The sequence below is a fragment of the Rhodamnia argentea genome, chromosome 2 (genome assembly GCF_020921035.1).
Source record: "Rhodamnia argentea isolate NSW1041297 chromosome 2, ASM2092103v1, whole genome shotgun sequence".
NCBI classification, from domain to species: domain Eukaryota; kingdom Viridiplantae; phylum Streptophyta; class Magnoliopsida; order Myrtales; family Myrtaceae; genus Rhodamnia; species Rhodamnia argentea.
This window is the reverse complement of record NC_063151.1, coordinates 4,447,715-4,460,518: the sequence shown is the minus strand read 5'-3', so window position 1 is coordinate 4,460,518 and position 12,804 is coordinate 4,447,715. Positions and strand designations below refer to the sequence as shown.

General features: G+C 40.2%; 1 protein-coding gene across 11 annotated transcripts; it reads right to left on the bottom strand.

Annotated features, from left to right (window-relative positions):
* Positions 1-853: 853 nt before the first annotated feature.
* On the bottom strand, positions 854-11,384 carry LOC115748988. 11 transcript variants are annotated; one of them, XR_004016281.2, is made up of 13 exons: positions 11,134-11,384; positions 9,899-10,664; positions 8,972-9,081; positions 8,751-8,870; positions 8,508-8,595; positions 7,837-7,928; positions 7,655-7,759; positions 6,735-6,844; positions 6,271-6,358; positions 6,144-6,179; positions 5,962-6,056; positions 5,676-5,847; positions 854-1,208 (listed from the first exon to the last, which is right to left on the bottom strand). XR_004016281.2 is itself a non-coding variant. In XM_048274328.1 (12 exons), the coding sequence occupies exons 2-11, from the start codon at positions 10,659-10,661 to the stop codon at positions 5,973-5,975; spliced, it is 1,596 nt and encodes a 531-aa protein (XP_048130285.1). In that variant the 5' UTR covers positions 10,662-10,664; positions 11,134-11,384; the 3' UTR covers positions 1,303-1,424; positions 5,962-5,972. The 11 variants fall into 11 exon arrangements, 7 of the variants coding, with proteins under 7 accessions (XP_048130285.1, XP_048130286.1, XP_048130284.1 ...); XR_004016282.2 differs by having other exon boundaries at positions 5,676-5,743; XR_004016280.2 differs by having other exon boundaries at positions 5,676-5,740.
* Positions 11,385-12,804: the final 1,420 nt, after the last annotated feature.

Below are 12,804 nucleotides of genomic sequence, written 5' to 3'. Positions count from 1 at the left end.
TTCGTTGGTTGCGGTTAATATTAATTGCAGCACAGCCGTTCCATGCACGGGCATCGAGCTTAGAGACATCAACTTGGAGTACGGCGGAAGTGGCGGCAAAGCATCATCAGCTTGTGCAAATGCGAAAGGTGCCTCTTATGGCATACGAAATCCTCCCCCGTGCTTGAAAAGTTCTACTCTTCACAACATCCACCTAATCTAGCTCATCCCGGGATTGGAACGGAACCCATCATCTGTTACGGTCCTCTGACCAACTTCACAACATCAGCCACAGAGTAGGACTTCAGAAAATATGAAGGTCCCCTTTAATGTTTTAAGATAGCCTTTGGACCGTATGCCGAATGTACTGAAGTTACCGGCCTTGCCATTTCCCCCTTTTCTGTAATCCTAACTTCTCATTCTAAAGGGAAAGCATTGAAGATTCAGGTTCTTTTTAATCCAAACGAGATTCAGGTTCTTTGTAATCCAAACTTCCGAAGGACATCAACTTCGTACTGCTCTCGCACATCATTAATAAAAAAGGTGCCAAACTTGCGGCTGTATAACTGGACACAACACGATCTTTGGGCTCAGATTTTGACAAGCAACCGAGATGGAAAGTGAATCTAAGAAATGGACGAACCGCAAACCATGCATGCTTGTCTCCTTATGCAAAGAAATGTGACGATTGAGCACATCGATCCTTATAATCCGTACAATGCCCAAAAACAAAATGCTGCAGTACAGGTGAATAGCAAGAAGAAGACGATGTTTGTCATAATCTGTTCATATGTACTAGTGATGAGCAGCTTTAAAATGCAGTAAACTAAATATTATCATGTCAGCTGGTATTTGGATTAAAAAAAAAAAAAATAGGAATTCGCCATCACGACACTGATATAAACTGAATCATGCCTTTTACTTTACTTACTACTAACCACAAAAAATGCAGCCTCTGCAAGTTCCTATAGACCGCAAAGGTTAACTACGTTGAATTCCTGGGTGAAGATTTTCTTGTCATCGGTTGAAAACTAAAACAGAAATGGACTTCACGAAAGACCCAATCGTTCCTGGTACTGATTCCTGCTGTACTCGCAGATGGCTAAGATGATTCGGCTGCCAAATACAGCCTAACTCGCAAGTAGGGAGCTCTGTCCCTTTTGCAATCTTCAAATGGGTCAGGTGCTCCAGCAGAGGAGGCCAATCCCTCTTGCTACCATTACGCCAATCTGGGTGAAGATACAGCAGTTCATCCAAATCACAACTCTCCATATGACCCTTAAAAGAAAGGGAAGAGAAGCCAACTTCTTTCCCTGGTTTGCTACAGCAACATTTAAGCTGGTTCAAAGACAAAAGCAAAACATAGTCAGATCGCCAACATGCTAATCAATGGACTCAGACAAAAGTAGCTAGATGCCAAGGTATTCGACATTCAATTGGAAGACCTGTGTCAAAACTGAACCAACATAACTATGCCACAAACCATGATAGACTTTTACTACTATGACTAATACTAACCACGTGCAGGTTATTCACAGCCATCCAAGGATAGAAGTTACCTCAGTCAATACTATGCTTCGGCAAATCGAGCATTCTTGGCAAGCACACTTTCTAGAGTTCCAGCTCCAGATTTTGAGCTCACCATCATCTGAAGTGAAACCAAGGAGATATATAATCACTTCTCAGTCGAAGGCATCACTGACAAATTCTATTCCCAATCACATGGTATTCCATACCACGGGTTGAACGATGGACTTGTTTGAGCTCAGACACTGCAAAAACTTAGAAGCATTAAGACATCAGATATATCTGGCGTAAAGTAAAAGCTGATCAAAATTCGCACATCAATAACCTCTTCAATTTGCATCGTACAGCGTGCCACATCAATAGAAAACTCCAGATCTGTCTTGGTTGGAGCAATCTAACATTTAGTTTGAGATCTACAAACAAACAAGAACTCCCTTTAATCTCAGCATCTGCACAATATTCCTCGCCACAAATTGACTCGATATGTATGAGGTGGACATGTAAAAGCAATTTAGATGCAGGTAACACAGCTACTCAGGCAGTGTACGTATAAGTCAACTCACCATAGTGTCCTGCCACAGTAATAAGAGACTTCACTTTGCGATGAAGTCAAATCCAAGAAGAAACCCATGCACACTAGAGATTTACTTGTGGACGATCCTATATATAATTCTGCAAAGACTAGTGAGATGGCAAGAACTCCCTGTGATCGTGCAAAAAGTCACTTTATTTTCTTATTTTTCGCAGTTATAATATGCAGAATACTATTTAACTTAATGGCTTGCCAAACAGATATAATCTAACCTAGAAATGCTTGCGTGTTGTTCATTGGGAGATCACAGCTCGAATAGTGATATGGAGGTGGGAAGAGACAAACAAGTTAAAAATGAAAATTTGCTTCTATAGTCCAGTGTTTTTACTACACTAATTTCATCTCCATTTCCACTACACATTAGTTACAAACAGTTGGATTTCTCTATGTTCCTCAGACCGAAAAGTACAAAATAAGGAAACCAAATCACGTCATGATGTTGCAGCTAGTTAGAGATATGAGATGCTGGAGAATCTCCATTTTCCTTTTGTGCCTCTGTCATGATCTGTTGTAATATTTTGTTACCTTACTAGTCCTCTTATAGAGCCTATAAAAACCCCATGTATTTTTTATCATGGAATACACAAAAATTATACGATTCTCTTCCTTCCTCGTATTCATATCTCTGCTATTGCTCATGAGTTGGAGATTGACATTTCCAACAATGAGCTTGCTAATGCTCATGCTTATGTCGGCACTCGCTAAGAATCAAGCACAAGCACAAAATGTCTTCAATAACAAAGATTTTGAAGCAGTTGGTGATGGAAAGACTGACAGTACCAAAGTAATTCAGACACCATTTACATTTCGTTTGTCACTGAGTAAATCTTTGCATGTCCTTTTGCTTCGACATAATGTAAGATGGTAAGTATATGATTCTTGCACGCTTTAACTGATGCATGGAATGGAGCTTGTCAATCCAAAGGGACCAGCGTCATCTTAATCCCAAGCGGGACTTACCTGTTGGGTCCAGTGCTGCTCGCGGGTCCCTGCAATGGTGCGATGGAATTTCAGATCGAAGGGGTCTGAGGGCTTTTAACAGCCCTCAACTCGGTATCGACCATTGGATTTCATTCAGGTACATTGACGAGCTGACGATTAGCGGAGGAGGATTGCTTGATGGCCAAGGAGCTGCTTCTTGGCCGTCTAATGACTGCAGAAAAAACCCCAATTGCAAGGCACTCCCAGTGGTAATGTTTCTTTTTCTTTCTTTTCTGTCCCTTAAATTTTTACAGCTTCCCTTAAGTAGAGGAAAGCCATTTCAAAGATCTAGAAGCCAAGTTAAAAGCGCTAATGTTGTGCGTGAATTTCTTCCACTGGGCGTCTATTTTCACCAGACGATGAGATTTGATTTCATAACGAACGCATGGATTCACCATGTGACATCTCTCGACAGCAAGAACTTCCACTTCAATCTTTTCTCCTGCCAAAAACATGACCTTCGAGCACGTTAACATAACGGCTCCTAGGGACAGCCCAAATACTGATGGAATCCACATGGCTCTCTCCAGCAACATTTCCATCCGAGACTCAGGCATAGCCACCGGAGATGACTGCATATCTCTAGGGCCTGGAAGCGAAAACATAAACATGGCAGGCATTGCTTGCGGGCCCGGGCACGGTATAAGCATCGGGAGCCTCGGGGGTGCACCAGATGAACCGCATGTAGCTAAGGTGTTCTTAGGGAGCAGCACCTTCACAGACACTATGAATGGCGTGCAGATCAAAACGAAGGCTCCCTACCAAGGCGCTGTTTCAGACATCACCTTTCAAGACATCATCCTCCAAAATGTCAACAATCCTATAAACATTGATCAGCAATACTGCCCATCAAAACAATGTGGCCCCCAGGTATCACTTCTCTTCAACACCGGAAAAAGTGTATGTTCTATGCTAATCTGCTAATAGAGCAGTTCCAAGTAATTTATCATATGACATTGTCGGTTATCAGTGTCACACTTGCGGAAACGTGACAACACATGATACTGACCATGTTCATTCTTGTCATCCTTCCTGAAGTCCTCCCAAGTTCACATCAGCGACGTTAGGTTCAGAAACTTCACAGGCACTTCAAGTTCGTTGGTTGCGGTTAATATTAATTGCAGGTGCAGCCGTTCCATGCACGGGCATCGAGCTTAGAGACATCAACTTGGAGTATGGCGGAAGTGGTCGAAAAGCATCATCAGCTTGTGCAAATGTGAGAGGTCTCTCATGGCATACGAAACCCTCCCTGTGCTTGAAGAGCTCTACTCTTCACAATATCCACCTAATCTAGCTAGAACCCATCATCTGTTACAGTCCACTAACATCACAACATCAGCCAGAGAAGAGGACTTCAGAAATATAAAGGTCCCCTTTAAAGTTTTAAAATAGCCTTTGGATCATATGCCGAATGTACTGAAGCTACCTGCCTTGCAATTTCCCCCTTTTCTGTAATTCTGAATGCTCATTCTGAAGGGAAAGAAATAAGAATTTTTTTTTTTTTTTGGTCGAAGAAATAAGACTTTAATGACAATCGCATTGAAGATTCAGATTCTTTTTAATCCAGCTTTCCCCCTTTTCTGTAATTCTGAATGCTCATTCTGAAGGGAAAGAAATAAGACTTTAATGACGATGGCATTGAAGATTCAGATTCTTCATAATCCAAACTAGATTCAGATTCTTTTTAATCCACACTTCCGATGGACATCAACTGTGTACTGCGCACGCACATCATTAATAAAGAGGTGCCAAACTTGCGGCCGTATTAAAACTGGACACAAGATAATCTTCGGGCTCAGATTTTGACAAGCAACTGAGATGGAAGCAAATTTAAGAAATGGACGAACAGCAAACCATGTATACTTGTCTCCTCGTGCAAAAGTTTCAAATCCCAACAGAGAAAACGATCGAGCACATTGATCCTTATAATCCGTACAACGCCCAGCAACAAAATGCCGCAGTACTCACAAATATCAAGAAGAAAACGATCTTTCTCATAATCTGTTCATGTGAAGTAGTGATGAGCTTCAACCAAGAAAAAAAAAATGTAGTGATGAGCAGCTTTAAAATGCAGTATACTAAATATTGTCACGTCAGCTGCTATTTGGGTTAAAAAAGAACTAGGAATTCGCCATCATGACTTTGATATAAACTGAATCGTGCCTTTACTTTACTAGTACTGCCCACCAAAATTGCAGCCTCTGCAAGTTTCTATAGACTACAAAGGTTAACAACTTAAAATTCCTGGGTGAAGATTTTCTTGTCATCAGTTGAAACTATAACAGAAATGGACTTCACCAAAAACCCGAAGAAATCGCTCATGGTACTGATTCCTGCAGTACTCGCAGATGGTAAAGATGATTCGGCTGCCAAATACAGCCTACCTAACTCGCAATGAGGAACACTGTCACTGTGCAATCTTTCAATAGGTCAGGTGCTCCAGCAGAGGCGGCCAATTCCTCTTGCTACCATTACGCCACTGGTTCATCCAAATCCCAACTCTCCATATGACCCTTGAAAGAAAGGGAAGAAAGCCAACCCAATTTAAGGCCCAGAACCCAGCATCAATAGTTGGCGATGCCTAAGGAAAACTGACCTGGAGACAATAGCACACAGCACTACCCAACTTCTTTCCCTGGTTTGCTACAGGCAACATTTGGGCTGGTTCAAAGACAAAAGCAAAACATAATCAGATCGCGAACATGCTAATCAATGGACTCAGATAAAAGTAGCTAGATGTCAATGTATTCATAATTTAACTGGAAGACCTGTGTCAAGACTTTACTGGTATAAATATACCACAAACCATGATAGACTTTTACTACTAAAACTACTACTAACCACGTGCAGGTTATTTACAGCCATCCAAGGATAGAAGTTACCTCATTCAATACTATGCTTTGGCGAATCGAGCAATCTTGGCAAGCACAGTCCTCAGAGTTCTCATACCAGCTCCAGATTTTGAGCTCACCATCATCTGAAGTGAAACCAAGGAGAAATAATCACTTCTCAGTCGAAAAGACATCACTGACAAATTCTATTCCAATCACATGATATTTCATACCACAGGTTGAATGATGGACTTGTTTGAGCTCAGACTCTGCATAATTTAGTAGCATTAAAAGACATTAGGTTTCACAGGGTATATCCGGCGTAAAGTAAAAGCTGATGAAAATCTGTGCATCAATGACCTCTTCAATTTGCATTGCACGGCGCGCCACATCAATTGGAAACACCAGATCTGTCTTGGTTAGAACAATCTGATATTTAGTTTGAGATCTACAAACAAACAAGAATTCTCCTTAGCCTTGGCAAGTGCAAAATATTCCTCACCACCAATTGATTTTCGATGTATGAGGTGGACATGGAAAAGCAGTCTAGATGCAGGTAACACAGCAACTCAGGCAGTGTATGTATAAGTCAACTCACAGTAGCTTCCTGCCACATTGATAAGAGACTTCACTTCCAATGAAGTCAAATAGCACAAGAAACCCATGCACACAAGAAATTTTATCCCCATGAAGACATGGCAATAAATGTGACAAGAAGCAAGAAATAGTAAAACATCAGAACATGTCACTGCAGTAAATCCACACTGGGCAATGTAGAAAACTAGATGACGTCCAAAAACAATCAACCGAGGATGAGCACATGCCTTTCCATCAAATCAACGAGTTCATGATCCCTTGGTTTCAGACCCCATTTTGTATCAACGAGTAAACAAACTCGCTTCAAGCCGATTCTTGTGGAGACGTACTCCTTTACCTAGAAATTGCAACACAGCAACCAGTAATTACCACATAATTGTCAAAAACATATTGCTGATTAATGACGACAAATTAGTATGGACTTGCCTAAGAACAAATTCAAATTTCTAAAACATCAAATAAGGATGTAGGGAAATTGACATTAGATGGAAACATTGCCTCAGTATAAATCAGATGAAACATATAATGGCCCTTATCCTACGTATCCCTTCCACAGTTCCTCTTGAAACAATGGCAGATGTGATGATCAACTTCAATAAGAAATCTTCCTTCTACTAACAAGCAGAGCCCTTAGATCAATTCTGTATTGATGAACTGCTTTTACACTAACCAGATGGAGAATGTCAAGTTCCAAGAATTTTCTATTTCAACCAATGAAACAAATGGAGGTGAACCACAACGTCTCAGACATTTAAAATTAGTGCGCTTTGAAACAGATATTAATTAAAGGGGAGATCAAATGATGAATCAGTCAAACAATAATTTCGAACTTGTCTCACACACCCTATTTCTCTAGTTTTGGGGACTTCATATTTGCTCGAGATCTTAAAGTATCACATCAAAGCTCAACCTAGCTGATTCATTCCGTTTTGGCTTATTGAGCATTAATTTCGGTGTAAAAGCCCCATTTACAAAGTCATGCTTCATGCAAACAACATTATACTATTCATATACACTAGATCAGCCTATCAACACTTAAAACGTACGATAGCATGCTGCTCCTACCATTAGTTTAATAAAAGACAAATAAAGGTAAAATAGTTTGAAGCTATATGACCGAGGCCAAAAATCAATTTGCATTACTTACAAGCTCCTCCCAAGCATCTTTGACTTCTTCTTTCGCATAAGCAAAGCCATATCCAGGCAAATCAACCAAGCAGAGCTTGGATCCTAGGTTGAAGAAATTAATTGTCTGCAAACAAATCAAGATTGTCGACAAAGGAAATATCACAACTAATCAAGTTGCAAGTTCAGAGAAAATGATGGAACCTGAGTAAGTCCAGGCTTATCTGATGTCCTAACAACACCCCATTGTCTGGTGAGTGCATTTAATAGTGATGATTTTCCAACATTTGACCTTCCTATCAGAAGGAAGCAACACATTTCACCAGAACCAATTGGCAGATATTATTGGACTAGAAGGAAATAAATTCATTATATCTAAACATCTAATGCCTCTCAACCTACTGTGGAAAACATATCACGTTAACAACCATAAAAATAAAAAAGCAACACAGAATTTAAGAAGAGTGAAAACTGTCTACAACCATGCAAGAGAAGGTTCAATAGATCAATTAAACAAATACATGGTGAGCTTTAAAAAGATCGTCATCATATGACAAAGTTTGGACCTAGGTGTCTAACTTATCCAGATTCCAAAGCATACATATACTGAATGAAAAGTGATAACAATCGGTCCAATAGGAAAGTTGCCTATACAACATGTTATGACACAATCACATCCAAGCAAACTCACAACTCATAGTGTTGTAAACAAATGTAGTAACATGCGAAAGGAAAAAAAATGCTCATATACGACATTCCAATATAATTGTGCGAGAGTTTTAGAAGACAGTCCAATGAGGTGAAGAGACAAATGTACACCTCAAATGGTGTTGTCTAATCAAGAACACTCAGAGGATGAGAGCTGACATCTTTACCTGCAAATGCAATCTCCGGAAGGTCCGGGCTTGGAAACGATGATGAGACATTTGCAGCAGCAAAAAAGCTTAATTTGTTCCTGAACACCTGTAATTATGGTCAGTAATGCTATGAATCTTTAATGCAGCACATGAAACTTCAGGCGCCATTATGTAAATGTTTCAGCACATTCGGAGACTGACATATAATTTTGTGTGTGTGTATACATATATAAATCTACATAACTCCATATGCAAACTTACATTTTCTTCAATCCTCTCTCTTTCGGAACTCGTTGACAAGGGTATGTTGTCCAAAGGGGCAGAAAGATCCACGTTGTAGCCGGCCCTCTGAAGCTCAATCACTCGTCTACGCCCAAGCAGCTGATAACAGGGTACGGAAAGTTGGTCCATGCATCAGGAAAGGAACATTTAAGTGCACAATTGCAAATGAAAAGGAGAGGGGTTCTGCAATAATCAAGTACATTATCCTCAACAAAGGAAAGGATAGAGGGGCAAGGCTGTATTGCACGGAACCGAGCATTATTTGACATCTCATCTTTCTTTTCAGGTTCTTCGTTCTCTTTGGTATTCTCTGGAAAGCACAAAAAAAGAAATTTGAAATTATGCAGTTTTACAGCTGTAAGTTTTTAGAGGGGAAAACACAGTCAGAGCAACAGCTTAATAATATAACACAGGCATCAGCACTGATCTCTTTATAATAATTTCAAAAATAATATAAAAAATAGTCTTCTCAATATCCATTAACTGCCAAGCAACCTAAATGCAGCAAACATTATCCCTTTGCAGATATGCAAAAACCAAACAAAACAAAAAAAAATACAAGCAATAATGGTAGCTTCACGTTGCCTTTGCATAATAAGATTGCATTATCCGGTGTTTCGCATAGATAATGATGAGATATGTCTCAAATAGATTGAAATCTGAAGGCTGAGAATCTTCAGATACAATTCATTCCTTGTCAGAAAAAACAAAATGCAGTGCAATGTGATTCTATTGGCTTTAGTTATAGAGACAGCCAAAAAAAAGGGTGGGTGAATCCGAATTAATGAGACAAGCAGCCTTTTGAAATTTCTTTTGAGCAATCAATGCTTATGTTACAACTACAAACATCCAACTTCCATGGAACATTGACAACTGAAAGAATGCTTTCACATGCACGAAATTTTTATACACTTTGACAATCCTATCTTCTTATACAAATGTTAAAATTTCACACTTTATAATAGAAAGAGAAGACTTTGCAAATATGGCCTAGTATCTCATGAATCCTAGACTCTGCCCTCAAACAGATATGTCCATTCACATGGACAAGCAACATTTTTTTACCAGTCATCTGAGAAAACAAAATATTTAAGGAGGAAAAAGAAAAATACAGACGATATCCTTACCCTTGAGGAGTATGTTGTCATCTAGCCGCTTATTTGAAATATCATATGGATCTAGGCGTATACGCTTCCTTTTCTTGGGCGGGTCATCTTTTACATCAGAATTATCATCCACGCCTATTTTCCTCGATGCATTTTTTGTAACAAGTTTTGGAAGAGAAGTGTCCATACGCTTGTTCTGAAGCTGGCTCAAATGCTTGCCTGCCTCCAATTTGCCCTTCATATGCTTCCTCAACAAATCAGTTCCACCAGCATCGTTCTTCTTCCCCGCCTCCTTCGTCTTGTTTTTCAGATTTGTCTTGGAAACTTCAACTTTTTTCCCTTTCCTTTTGAACTCCAAGGAAGAATCCTGAACCTCGGAAATAGCATCATTCACTCCGCCAGAAACCCACATGGTGCGATGCGATACTTTACTGCCTTTTACTGAAACAGAGTTGAGTTCCAACTGCTTCTGTCCTTTTCTGAATGAAGACTTCATATCTGCTGGCTCTCTACGATCCTGGGACATTTCCTCCCCATCCTTGTCCCTTCCAGCATAAATCCGTTTCTTTCTCCTATCAGAAGCTGCGGATTTAATTTTACTAACCATGCCCGAATTTGATTTCTGATCCCTCCTCAATTCCTTCGCCTTCTTGAAAACTTTATCGTCCTTGTGAGAAGATTGATCCACAGCAACAGCATTTCCTTCCCCAAGCTTCTTAGAATTCCGTATGGCAGGTTTAAGTTTCTTCTTTAGCTTCACCCTTAATTTCGCCTCAGCAGACATTTCCTAGAACACCTTCAACAGACACAACACCTATGAGAAAGCTAACTGGATCCTCGCCGATAGACCTAAAAACGAGCACACCCAAACAAGAAAAAGCTATCAAAAACTAAACTTATGCCCATTACTGGCTAGAAGAGCTGGTTAACCTGTGAAGCACGAGGAACATAACCCTCTGATCTTATAGCACCCAACAAAGTCACGTACGTACTAAATACCAGGTTTAACAGCTCCTACGATTACACCTACATGGAGAACACTCGCAGGCGCATCACAAATGACACGCCCTCAAGCTCGGGTGGAAAAGAGCACAAAAATGAGACAACAGCGAGAATTCAGAGGAACAACCGTGAAGCGAGTTCATTACTTCAATCCGACACTTAGCACGCCTAATCTCCTCTCAGTGGCCAATAACAACTCTCCAGCTTGATGAGAACTTAAATTCGCAAATGCAGATGTCGTTAGTGTTACTCACTGTTAGAGGCCAATCCGCTCGACTTGTGCTTCCGACGGGTCCCTAACTCGCCGCTCGTGAAACGACTCAACCCTCCAGAAGGTTAAACCAAGACTGTGAGCTTCGCTACCGCGTCCCTGGCCTCGGAACCTCGTCGGTCAACTGTCTTTTTCCTGCTCCCGGTCGAGTAGGGTTTTAGCGACTGCAAAACCTCGGGAACCGAAAGGCATGAGGCGACGTCGCGACGAGCTGAAGAACGAGGAGAGGAGGAAAATGACGCGGGCACCGAAAAGGAAACCCGAGGGGACGACGAAGATGGATCTCTTTTGGGCCCAAGGCCTCATCGTTTACTACTGGGTTGGGCCTGGACGCTCACTCAAGGCCCACCTGTAGTTGAAACCGTGTAGTGTAGAGTCCGTTTTGGAGAGAACGTCTTCTTCAAAGAGTTTCCCGCTTTAGGAATTTTTGAGTGAAAGCTACATCTCTATTCTCTATTCGATCGCACTTTGCAGTTTTGACGAGGTGTTTGATACATCTCTTGGCTATTGAAGTGCCAAAGTTCCTGATATCTGGACAAAGGGCAGGAGTTACAACACGCTGCTCCGACACAATAAATCCGCAATAAGGGGCCGAGATTGTCTTGAATAAGGGGAAATTCTTGCTTCGATGCCGGCTCGATGCATCACCGAATACATCAGAACCGTTTGTTCTATGAGGCATTTCGTGGACTGGACATGTCAAAATAGGTTGTGGAGTCATTTATTAACCCATATTCAATGGGCCGAGTCATTAAATGGGTTAATTCTATTCAGAAAATGGGTTTACTGGCAAAATAAATAAATAAATAAATATATATATATATAACGAGTTTAGAATTTACTCGAATCCAACGCACATCCGTAACTCTAGCTTCCTCTCTTTGAGAAAGCAACAGTCCATAGTTAGCATGAATTGTCCTGCTCGATATTTTACTTTTCATTCAAGTGCAACTTCAATCCTTCCATGTTATCTTTTGCTGTTATTTTATAAATCCATTACCAAGTACTATTTCCTCTTATTTTCATTATGAATAAATAGAAAAATTGAAAATTCTATGCAATGTTAAAAGTCAATTCGTTAGCTTCTTGTTGTCGAAACAAATATTTTATCCTAATGACATATGTTCGTGAAGAGCTTAAAAGTGTATTAATTAGGTGGATGCATGTTTTCTGTGTTTCGTCTAATAATATACATGCAAGAAGAGCTTAAAGTGGTCAATTATATGGACACAAGTTTTCAAAGATTGAATTAAATAGGGATGTTTTTTGATAAGTCTTTTCATAATATGAGTTGGGTTGAGCGTGGGTTCTTAAATTTGTACTTCGTATAAATGGGTCGTTCTAGGTCAGACCAAATTCAACCCAAACCATCTCACTTATTTGATGGCAATTTTTAAGGCAACGAGAACATGCTCCACCCAAATTAAATCTACGAGATGATGACTTTATCACCCTAAAACGTAAATGAGTAGTCGACCAGTATTGTAAATCACGTACCATTGTTTCGCTGAAATTGGTTACTGTACTTTTGATAGTCAGTGTTTTCTTTCACTCCAGTTGGAGAAAACTTTTTGTAACCAATATTTTGATAGGTCGTATTTTTCAGTATTTTTTAAATTTGTATGAATTCAGTTCATTTAACCGGTCGGTCCCG

Bases quoted from the DNA above. Each gene is read 5' to 3' on its own strand.
- LOC115748988 (XM_048274328.1), bottom strand. From the start codon at position 10,661: ATGTCTGCTGAGGCGAAATTAAGGGTGAAGCTAAAGAAGAAACTTAAA. The intron at 9,082-9,898 runs GTAAGGATATCG...TGTGCTTTCCAG, and splicing joins TGACAACATACTCCTCAAGG to AGAATACCAAAGAGAACGAA. The intron at 6,845-7,654 runs GTAAGTAATGCA...TGCAATTTCTAG, and splicing joins AAGATGCTTGGGAGGAGCTT to GTAAAGGAGTACGTCTCCAC.